The sequence below is a fragment of the Pimephales promelas genome, chromosome 4 (assembly GCF_988280905.1).
Source record: "Pimephales promelas chromosome 4, fPimPro1.hap1.1, whole genome shotgun sequence".
Classification (NCBI taxonomy): domain Eukaryota; kingdom Metazoa; phylum Chordata; class Actinopteri; order Cypriniformes; family Leuciscidae; genus Pimephales; species Pimephales promelas.
The window spans coordinates 31,263,313-31,274,278 of NC_142772.1; the positions used below are offsets into that span (position 1 = coordinate 31,263,313).

General features: G+C 34.2%; 1 protein-coding gene across 1 annotated transcript; it reads right to left on the bottom strand.

Moving 5' to 3' along the window:
• Positions 1-3,460: 3,460 nt before the first annotated feature.
• LOC120469945 (uncharacterized) lies at positions 3,461-10,766 on the bottom strand. Its single transcript, XM_089130264.1, has 5 exons — positions 7,631-10,766; positions 5,984-6,373; positions 4,732-4,860; positions 4,545-4,609; positions 3,461-4,301 (listed from the first exon to the last, which is right to left on the bottom strand). Exons 1-5 carry the CDS (start codon positions 7,728-7,730, stop codon positions 4,176-4,178), a joined length of 810 nt encoding a protein of 269 aa, XP_088986390.1. The 5' UTR covers positions 7,731-10,766; the 3' UTR covers positions 3,461-4,175.
• Positions 10,767-10,966: the final 200 nt, after the last annotated feature.

Here is a 10,966-nt window from a genome sequence, read left to right on the forward strand (position 1 = left end):
TTACTGTTACACTTATAGTACACTTAAACATATACTTTTATGTACTAAAAGTGGGCCAATTTAGTCCCAAGCGGTATTAAAATAGTACACTTACAAGTTTACTACTAGTACATAGTGACATTAGTATACTTACTACATAATGTATACTTAAAAATATACTTGAACTTAAGTATACTATATAAAATGAACTTGAAATATATTTCTTTTTCGTAAGGGAAGTCCACATAACATATTGAGAAACGGTTTGTGTCTCATATTGACACTAAAGGGTGCCATGAGCGTTGGATGTATACGCAAAAGCATCACTATGACGCCTTAGGATGAGCTAGACATCGTGTTTGTGAGTGGAATCAACAAAAAGAACCAAGAGAAGCTGAGATGTGTAATGCTGCCAGGTGGAGAGAGTGTGGATTGAAGACTACTTGAAAGCTCAGGAGTGAGGTGGGATTGCTTAGGTTTGCGAAAAGACAGAAATGAAAATATCTGCTCAGCTTCTGTCTCTTAATTCTTTCTTTATTTCACTGATGCAGCCCACACATGTTCCTGCATAGGTTATGCAGGATTTGAAAGAGAAATCTGTAGCCATGTAAATGGCCTACACAGTCGATTTAAGCGAAACAATTAATGATCGACATTGTATATATGAAGAGTTCAGATGCAAAAGCCTCTAAATGCCATTTGAAATTTTCTTCTTTAATGATGATTTTTATCAAGCTTGTATATTTAAGTTCAGTAATTTCACTTAAATGGCAATGAAGATTACCTATTAATTGTTATTTAAGTGAAATTACTGAACTTAAATATACAAGTTTGATAAAAATCATCATTAAAGATGAAAATTTCAAATGGCATTTAGAGGCTTTTGCATCTGAACTCTTCATATATATATATATATATAAATCTGTAAAGCTATGTGGGCATTTTGAACTGCTATGTTCTACTATTTCCAGTATAGAGTCCCAGTGAACCCCAGGGCTGTCTACACCAGGGAGCAGTGTGCTCAACTGGGGCTGGAGATGATGAATGTGGCCCTCGCACCACTGGAGGAAGCCTCCATGTGTTTCAAGCTCCATAATACACCTACTCATTCATCTCTCTCTACCATCCAGCACAACATTCCCTTATGCTCTCGGTAATTACGGCCTGTGTTTTCTCTCTGACGGCCAGTGGAGGGAGGAACACTCTGTGGATGCATCTGTGAAGGTGCATATAAACGGTCTCCTCAAGCTCCTCTTCCTCTTGAGTGAGTAGCAGCAGCAGTCTTTACCTCATTTAATTTCTTTATTTAGTCTAATAATCTCAATCTCATTACAAGGCTCTTTGTGAATTTAAAAGGCTAGATTGGACAAGTTTAAAAAGGAATGAGTGAATCTGAAAGTCAAACCATTTTTCTTCTTCCTCTTCCACCCTGAAAACACGCCGCAGGAGTGGCTGCTGAGCCCGGTTAAGTCTCTTAGCACCTCACCCTCATGCTGAGAGACAAGACAGATCAAAAACCCTTCTCTCTGCGCTGTCTCTCTATCTCATCCCCTCCCTTCATCCATGTCTCTTTCCTTTTTTCCACCCTCTGTTATTTCTTCTCCACTTTTTCCAATTCTCTCTTTTAATATATATATATATATTTTTTTTTCATCCCTCTCAGTCAATCCTTTCCTATTTTGGTCATTTACTTTCATGTCGCAGTTTGAGAGACTGACTCAAAGATTCTTTCTGGAGTGTGTGAAGGGAGGGGAGGTGTAAACAAAAAAAGGATGATGGATTGCTTTGTTTTGTGAACCCAAGCATGCCTCATCCCTCCACCCCTGATATGCAGTGCTCCTTTTTGCAGTTTCTTGAGTGGACTAATTATTAAAAAATGCAAAACCAATCAAATTTAGACAAGGCGTTTTTGTAATTAATTTAACCCTTTCTTCTGTAATTTTTTCTTTTCTTTTTCAGTTTGCTGTAATTCCATTTACTGACACCAAGTTTATTTTCCTGGGAGTTGTTTAAGGAAGATTACCCTTTTTTGTGGACACATGGTGCCATCTAGGGTTTGAGGGATGGAACCAACCTGCAGGACTATAATTAATTAATGATTTATGTTTTTCGTCACATTCCAATTAAATCCTGTATTTTAGACCCTTTGTTAAATAATTAATGTTCAGAACAAGGTACCGCATAAGTTTTTTATTATTTTGACATTTGTTTTAGGTAAAAAAAATCTAAATTTGCAAAATATATTATTATTTACTCACTTAAAACAGCTTGGTTAAAAATGTCCCAACAGATAATGCAATTGTGGGTTGATATACAGTACATCGACCTATTTTTAGATTTTAGATTTTATCCCAATGTATTGGATAGCTTAATAACTAATTTGTTTTCGACAAGATGTTGCTTTAAGCATTCTAATATTATTAGTTTATTAATTTTATTTTATATTAATACTACACTGCTTATATGAATTTATCTTGTGTGTAGGCAAGCATCCGCATCTCACGCCAGTGAGCGAAGCAAAAGCTGGACCAATGTGTTAATCCTCGTCCTGGCTTTTAATTTGTCACTCTCCCCTTTTCTTTTTCATTTCCTCTGATAAAACCGTTGCCTTCTTCCTTGTAGCTGCTGTTTGGCATGACGAAAACATATGGACGGCAATCAAACGCGAGTTGAGCTCTAACGTTTGATTCTGAGGAAGTTGTGGGTGGTGGGGGAAGTGACGTATGCCGTAAAGCGGTCGAATTTTGTAGTTCTTTTTGTGCTCGGGTTCCTACCCGAAACCCGAAGTTACAAAGTGCAAGTAAAAGCGATCCAGACACCTTCAGGAGACAGCAGATGCGTTATTCAACCTATTGTAAGTCGATCTCATCTCAATGGGTTTTGGTAATATATTATAAAGGTTGAAGAGTTCCACAGTGTGGCTATAACTTAAAAAAATAAGTAACCTGGCTGCCTTAAAATTTTAAGTTGATGAACTGGAAAAAGTCAGTTAATACAATGAAGGAGATTAATTTAATCATCAGAAACTCAAAATAATAAGTTATCTGAAATAAATAAATTATTTAAGAAGATTTAATTATTCAACAAGAAATGTAAAACTCTCAAATGAATTGTTTTTTGTTTGTTCTATCTTGTTTGTTTTTGAATGTTACATGATGTGCTTTATACAAACATCTCCTATAAAGAATATCAGTTTTGTCACACAATTTCTTCTACATTCATTGACCCCCAAAAGCATTGTGGAAACATTTGAAGCTGTAAATCTGATTAGATGAAAGAAGTAAGCAGGTGAAATGGGGTCAGTGAAATGAGGTCTGGATGTTGCATGCATCTGAAGTTTGACTATCTGCAAAAACAAAGATGTCAAATTTTCCGTGTAAAGAAAACTGCTTTTTAAGCGGGTTTTTCTTTTCTTTTTTTCCTGCTGGTTTGGTGGAGATGTTGTTTGCTTACAATATGAACACTGCCAGTGCCTATATGGTTGTTAGGTAGGCCTGTATAACATTAGTCATCATATAAACTGCTCTCTTATAATTGTTATATTATTATATTAGTTATTTTATATTAGAGTACCAGCACTCATATTTAATCATGTGTTATGGATAAAATACATGTATATTTATACAGTATAAACATTGGTGTCTTAATTTTACCACAGTGTTCTACAAAATTTGTAGATTATAAATCAAACAGATTTTTGGAATACTTTATTTTAAATGGTAAATTGTGAAAATCTGATCAAACTGTTTTAGCATAATGATGGCTAAACTGTGTTATCTCTCATATCGCTCCATTGTTTATTTCCATTTTTTTTTGTGTGTGTGTGTGTTGTTACATTTAGTCATTTAGCAGACGCCTTTGTCCAAAGTGACTTACAAATGAGGAGTGCAGCAAGCGAGTCATCATGAAGAGGCAAGAAGTGCTCAAAATACAAAGTTTAGGCATTGCATGGAATAGCTACCATTAGCCAGACAAGGGAGGATTAATGGGAAAAAAAAAAAAAAATATATATATATATATATACACATTTAATATGTTTAAGAATATATATAACAAAATTATTTTACCAACATCAATATTTCAAATATGTATTTGTTTGATAACCATAATTGTGGATAATTTATAGGTCTTGATTTTTTCAATGAAATTTGGGTTTATTTTGCTATATGTCCAGCTGACTGTACATTATCCTTCACCTAAGTGTGCATTTTTACATCATTGTACACACTGAAGTCCGAGTTTGGGAATCGGATGCTCTTTTTCCGTTGGTTTCCTCCTTTGGGGATGTCCAGTGATGCATAACAAACTTCACTATGGACATCCTGTGGAAACATTTTTATTCATTTTTTTTTATAGCATTGTTTTTAGTGGTATAATCATTTTGTGATTGTAAAACAGCTTCTTGTGGGTTCAGAACAATATTTCATATTATGTTTTTATTTTTAATTATTTAATTTTCAAAAATCATTATTTAGCTAATTGCACACTGTTCAAACTGTTTCAGACTCATATCTTAGCACTTTTCTGCATATGAGCTACAGTTTAAACATAAAAAATAAGTTTACCTCTTCTTGGCTCAACTGTCTTTGCATCTCAGAGCTGCTTTGATGAGGTTCAGACTCCTTTAGCACTGTAAATTACACAGTCAAAAGGTCTTATCTCTAATAGGATTTTATTTTTAAAATTGTGATTCCCTTAAACATAGATGGTACAGCTATTAAGTTCAAAGCATAGATACTGTTCTGATCTCACCTGTCTTGAGGCAGCAGCTGTATCCACAGACAAAAGCCAAAATGGCCGAGAGAAGAGAACATGCAGGACACAATGTTTGAAGTATCATCCAGCACTGCCAGCAGTCACAGACCGGCTCAGAAGGGCTTTCTGAGGAGAAGATTGATGAATAACTGATGAATGAACAAGATTGATGAATTAATTAATGACCACAAGCAAGGTTAATGAATTAAGCTTAATATTAAGTTTTCATATAATTGTCCTCTGTTCATTTCACTCATTGGTTGTTTTCTCTAAATTAAAATCTTTATTTATTTTATTATTATTTATTTATTTTAAAATAAAAAAATATTTTTATTTTAACATAAATAAATATTTTTTTTAAAAATATATATTTTATTTATTTTATAATTAAAATAAAATAAATATTTGGAAGATATCACTGAACATTTATTTAACCACAGCAAAAGTAAAATTTTACCAAGTAAATTTTTCATCTCTGTTTTTATTATTATTATTATTATTTAACAGTTATTATATCATATCTTTAATGCTGATCTAACCAGCAGAAGACCCAGTTTGGCAAAGTGTAAGAGTGTAACACTGATAATGGTGCCCCTATAACTATGCTATTCTATACGTTCATGAATTCTATTGAGAAACCATGAGAAAAATGTGAATAAAGACTGAGAGTCAATGTTCAGAAATTATTATTATTATTATTATTATTATTATTATTATGTATTGAACTATGCTGTATCTGTGTTTTGCGGTCTGTTCATTGTCAAACTCAAAAATTACAATTCTAAAAATGTATACAACTGTATTAATGAAATAAAACCACATAATTAGACATGAATTAATCAAACTGAGAAAGTCAAAAAGTGTTCGGTTGTGCCCTGTTCTCTCCTACATCATTTATGGCAGTTTCAGAAACATCCACATTTTATAGTTCATCCATTCTCTGGAAATCGACTCATGACCATAGCATTGATAGTGCAATGTTCTACTGTTTGAACTAGAGCAATGCTTACTGTAAACATTTCTTAGAAGTGCAAGAGGTGGAAATGATAAAAACCCTCTTAAAAAAAGTAATTATAAAGAAATCTAATATATTTAGGCATTTTAAGTGTTTTTAGGACTATACTTCTTCTTTTAGTAGTCTATATTTATTTATTTATTTATTATTTGCTTTAGTAATTATTCAGTGTTTTTTATATATATATATATATATATAATTTTACAGAATGTTTGCAGTTGGAAGCAAGCTTACCAGTCGAACGGTAAGTGAGATTTATAACATTTTTGGCAGCGTGGGACCATTGTTTCTCTGCCATTTTTCCATCCTCTTCAGTCATCTTGGTCTCTACCTTTGAGCAATGGTAGAGACCAAGGTCTGCTTCAGTGATGTTCTCAATCACTAAGTCATAGGATTTTGAAGTATTGTTCCAGGACAGAGAGAATCGAGGAATGGGTTCAAAAAGGCTCTTGTATGCAGAGATGGTCAGAGGTTGTTGGATTTGTGGAGACCAGATCTTGACCCATTGAATTTCCTGTCCTGTGATTAACTCACAGTCACAGTGTAGAGTAGCATTATCTCCAGGACTGACCACCACCTCCACCAGCTTTCCAGAGACCTTCCAATAAATGCAACTCAGTGCAACTACAGTGTACATTCGAAAAGAAATACGGGGGTTACATAAATAATACGCAGTCCTTAAATTGAGTGATTAAGAAAAGCACATCCACGGTTATTCAGAAAACAATATATGCTAAACATTATGTATTACATAATAATATACAAGTACTGAAGTATTGAAGTAAGTACTGTGTGATAATTCCAGATTAGAAAGAGTCTATATGAAAACTCGTTTTTTAGGAGTAATAATTGATCATAAACTAAGCTGGAAACCTCACGTCAACTATATTAGTTCTAAATTGGCAAGGATAAATGGTATACTTTGTAAAGTGAGAATCAAGATACAATGTATACTTTATACTGCACGCTTTTTCTTCCTTATTTGCACTACTGTACAGAAGTGTGGGGCAATACTTATAAAACCACCCTTAAGACAATATGCACAACGCAGAAAAAGGCAATTAGAATAGTCTGTAATGCTGGTTATTATGAACATACAAATGATTTATTTTTAACTTTGCAAACTCTAAAATTTGAAGACATAGTGGATCTTAAGACTATACAAATTATGTACAAAGCTAAAAACAAAGTACTTCCGAGTAATATTCAAAAATGGTTTAAGGAAAGAGATAAAATCTCTCCCAATCAATTGCACGTACCACACTCAAAAGCATGTGCATATCTGTCAATGGGGTAAGGCTGTGGAATAATTTACCTGTAATAATTAAAGAAAGCAATCATATTGTGCAATTTAAAAGAAGGTTTAAAATGTTTATATTAGAAAAGTATGATTTAAGGTAGACTGGGACATATGTCTCATTTCCTCTTCAAGAGGATGATGTGAATTATACAGTCTGTTTCTTGCCATTCCATTAATATCCATATTATTGTCTATTACATTTTGTGTTTTTTGTTTATTTATTATTTTTGTTTTTCTTTTTCACGTTATAATTGTATTGCGTGACTTATTTTTAGATAAAATGTACTGCAAATGATTATGTTTTTTTTTTTTTGTTCTCAAAAAGGATGAATTATGATATTTTGTAAAGAGAAAACAGTAGCCGTTTCAAATCTAGATTTGTAAAAGGGGAAGGTAAATATAAGTTAGCTTCTTCCTTCTCCTTTTTTTCTATATTATTTTTCTTCTGAGATTTTGTTTTTATTATTTTTTGTTTAAATATGCTCTGTTATCAATGACCATGTTCTGAAGAGGAAACGGAAATGAAAAGAAATAAATTATTCATTCATAATAAACATGAAATTTGAAGATAAATCACTTACTAAGTGCAGAGATAGAAAGCTTCATGTTGGTCACGTCTGAATGTCTGATGGTTCTTGAGGGTGAGGAGTGTGTAACTGCCAATGTGATTTTTGCCCCCATTGATTTCTGCACAGATAAATCTTTTACTGTAACTTTACACGGATTCTTAATTACATGTAGGCTTTTTGCCTACTTGTAAGCTTCTGTAGCTACATTTTTGCTAATGTAGCTTTTTTAAAATTGTGTTTGTTTAAAATGTATTCAAAAATTGAAATTCAAAAATCAAAAAATTAAAATGTATTTTTTTTTTGTCACCCACAAACACATACAATATGAGGAACATGTTTCAATGTTTAAATGAAAAACAATGCTATTTTTAGATAAAATGTCCTCAACACCCACCAGATTTTGCTTATATTTTCTGCCATAAGGGCTTATAAAGTGTCTTCATAAATGTATGATTGTACTTAAAATTTAGACCAGTGAAGACTGCATAAAGTTGTTAGCTTTAATTTATCAATATGAGGATGTAAACTTGGTTTGAATATGGAGGAAGTCGAGGGTGGAATTGGGTCAGTGGTTTGTCATACACAAAGGTTAAATATTTCCCATGTTTCTGTCTGACGCACAAACAAAAACAAAAAAACAAACACCCCGATTGCTGATTTTTTTTATTTTTAATTATCAAATAAAACAGGCATCAGCAATTTAAAGGATTTGGTTCTCTTACGAGAGGTTCTCTCATACTGCGTAATATCTTACGCTAGGGGACTGGATCGATGTGTCCTACAAAGGGACCCCATACCTCTGTCTCAGCAGCATTCTCCGTGGTGGATGGTGCTAAAGACAGAGGATAACACTCTCTTCCTCCAGTAGAAGAAGCTGTATCGGCCAATCTTTGTCCGCCCTCTGTTGGACGGTGAGCTAAGATGGCGCTACATTCTAAAGCTTGCCGCACTACTTCCGCTATGCACAGCCGTGCTTATACCGCCACTACAGGCTGTATCGGCATTACTCTCGATGGCCGTACTGCAGATCTTCCAAGCCGACCTTCTCTGAAAACTGGATAAGGAAGGACCGGAAGCTATCAGCGTGCCGGATTTGAGGAACGCTACGCTACGGACCTGGCTCTTCGCTCCGTGAAATCTGCTGCACAGGCCATTATGTGCCTGTATCCCATTGTGCAGGAACATGGCTTCTCTCGCCACCAATGGCTGATGTTATCGGAGATTCCGGGAACGTAGCGCTCCGCGTTCCTTGACGCGCCCATCTCCCCAGCTGGCCTCTTTGGATCATCTGTGGGCCCCTGCAAAAGATTGAGATAAAGCCTGAGGCCTCAAAGTCTTTCTAGCCCTCCTAGGAAAACCTTCCACCAAAACCCTTCGCTCATTCAGTTCCAGAAAATGCAACTGTTACAGTGTATTTTGCAGTAAAAAAAAATCTGTAGTTCACAATTTTTGGCACCCCTAGAATATTTTGCGAGTAAAATACTTTTGAAGGATATTCCCAATTAAAATTTACCTTTTTTTTTTAGCACATCAGGGTGACTAGGATCATGAAATTGTCCAGTCATGACTTCTTTCACAGGAGTTTAAATATGAGAAAACACAAATGCCAAATTCCTTTAATCATCTATCACAATGAGTAGCCTAAAGCAACTCTGTGTTTCTTTTGAAGTCACCATAACATCAGAATCTCTGAAGGAGAACATCGTAATTGGTTACCATTATGGAGATCAGTGTTTGCTTTAGTTGGGCTCTTGAGCCTTAAGTCATTTATTTTAGAACTTGTTCGGTTATTGTACTTCCACTTCTGTTACAGCCAAATGAACAAAGAGAAAAGGTGATTTGATGGTGCCCGCTGTTTAACATTGTCATTATTTCACAATCTTTTGACCTGAGTAGAGCCCAATTTCTGAGTTAAATTTACTTTATTGTTTATTGTTACAACACTGTCATTGAAAATCATAATATTCTTAACTTTTACAATGTAATCCAAATAATTTCTTGAAACTTCAAGAAATTGACATCAAGAATCAGCATGTGATTCGCAATAATGGTGACAATTTTAAAGCATTTTGCAGTGTATTCTGGATGCCACCAATAAATAATGCTGTTACGCACAATAATGCTGTAATGTAATGCAACAGAATCACAAAGCTGTTGCTTACAAGTTAAACCAAATCATCTGAATAAGTTTCATTTTTCAGATCACAGCATGATTATGTCAAAACATAACCAACACAGTTGATTAACAATCAGATCACAGTTTTCTTTGTTCATTTGACTGTTATAAATCAATAACAGCAGACAAACAAAATTTAAAGTGAAAGTATATAAGAATATAGTTCTGATGTGAATCAAAAAATTGTTGAGATTCACAAAATAGAAAGTGACTGTAAGAAAATAGCTAAAGAATTGAAAATCCCCATTTTGACCATCAGGGCAATAATTAAGAAATTCCAATCAACTATGGTTAGGAATCTGCCAGGAAGAAGATGTGTGTCTATATTGCGTTAGTGGACAGTGAGGGTGAAAGTTTGAGTTGCTTCATGAAAGATCAAAAGGATAAACAATGCAGATTTATTTTTTACAGCTGGGTTTGATCATATTTACCAGGGGTGCCATCAATTTTGTATACAGTATGTACGTACTACCTATTCACCAGAGAGGGAAAACAATTATATATTGCTGATTAAACTAATATTATATATTGCTGATTAAACTACTTTTTACTATTATAGTTAAACAATTCATTGGCATTGTTTGTGAGTAATGTTAGGCCTACATCTGTGCTTTCGCCTAATGAAAAATATTTTCAAAACACAACATATTGCGACATCTAGAGGTTGTTGAAGACTCTGTATCCGTATGACTTCAACTGTGTCTGTATTATTTGTAATCCCCACTGTTATTATGGTGTTTAAATAATACAAAACAAGCAGGCCCAATCATTAACGCTTAGCGTAAGTTTGCTGAGTCTGTCAGGTGCACACGATGCATTTGCCCTTTTCAACAACGTCAGGGGAAAAAAAAAATCTAGGTTAGGCTACACAAAAAGTTAATTAATAACCACTGAGTAACTTATGATGTTAAAGCCCTATAAAGCCCTAAAGCTCATACAATGCACAAAATATAAAATCGGGTTAACAAATATTAGCCTGACTTGTAGGGTTTGGGTTTTGGGGTTTTGTGAACATACTGACTAATATATTAATAAACAATCGAACAAGCATGACATTAATTGTAGAACAAAACAATTGTAACAGTCAGAAGCAGCACTTAAGGTGATTAGGTTTTCAATCCTCTTATGATGAGACCCGCGTGCTCCGCTCTTCATTGGAAGCCCCGGCGTAT

Bases quoted from the DNA above. Each gene is read 5' to 3' on its own strand.
- LOC120469945 (XM_089130264.1), bottom strand. From the start codon at position 7,730: ATGGGGGCAAAAATCACATTGGCAGTTACACACTCCTCACCCTCAAGA. The intron at 6,374-7,630 runs GTAAGTGATTTA...TGTACACTGTAG, and splicing joins GCTTTCTATCTCTGCACTTA to TTGCACTGAGTTGCATTTAT. The intron at 4,610-4,731 runs GTGAGATCAGAA...TGTAATTTACAG, and splicing joins CAGCTGCTGCCTCAAGACAG to TGCTAAAGGAGTCTGAACCT.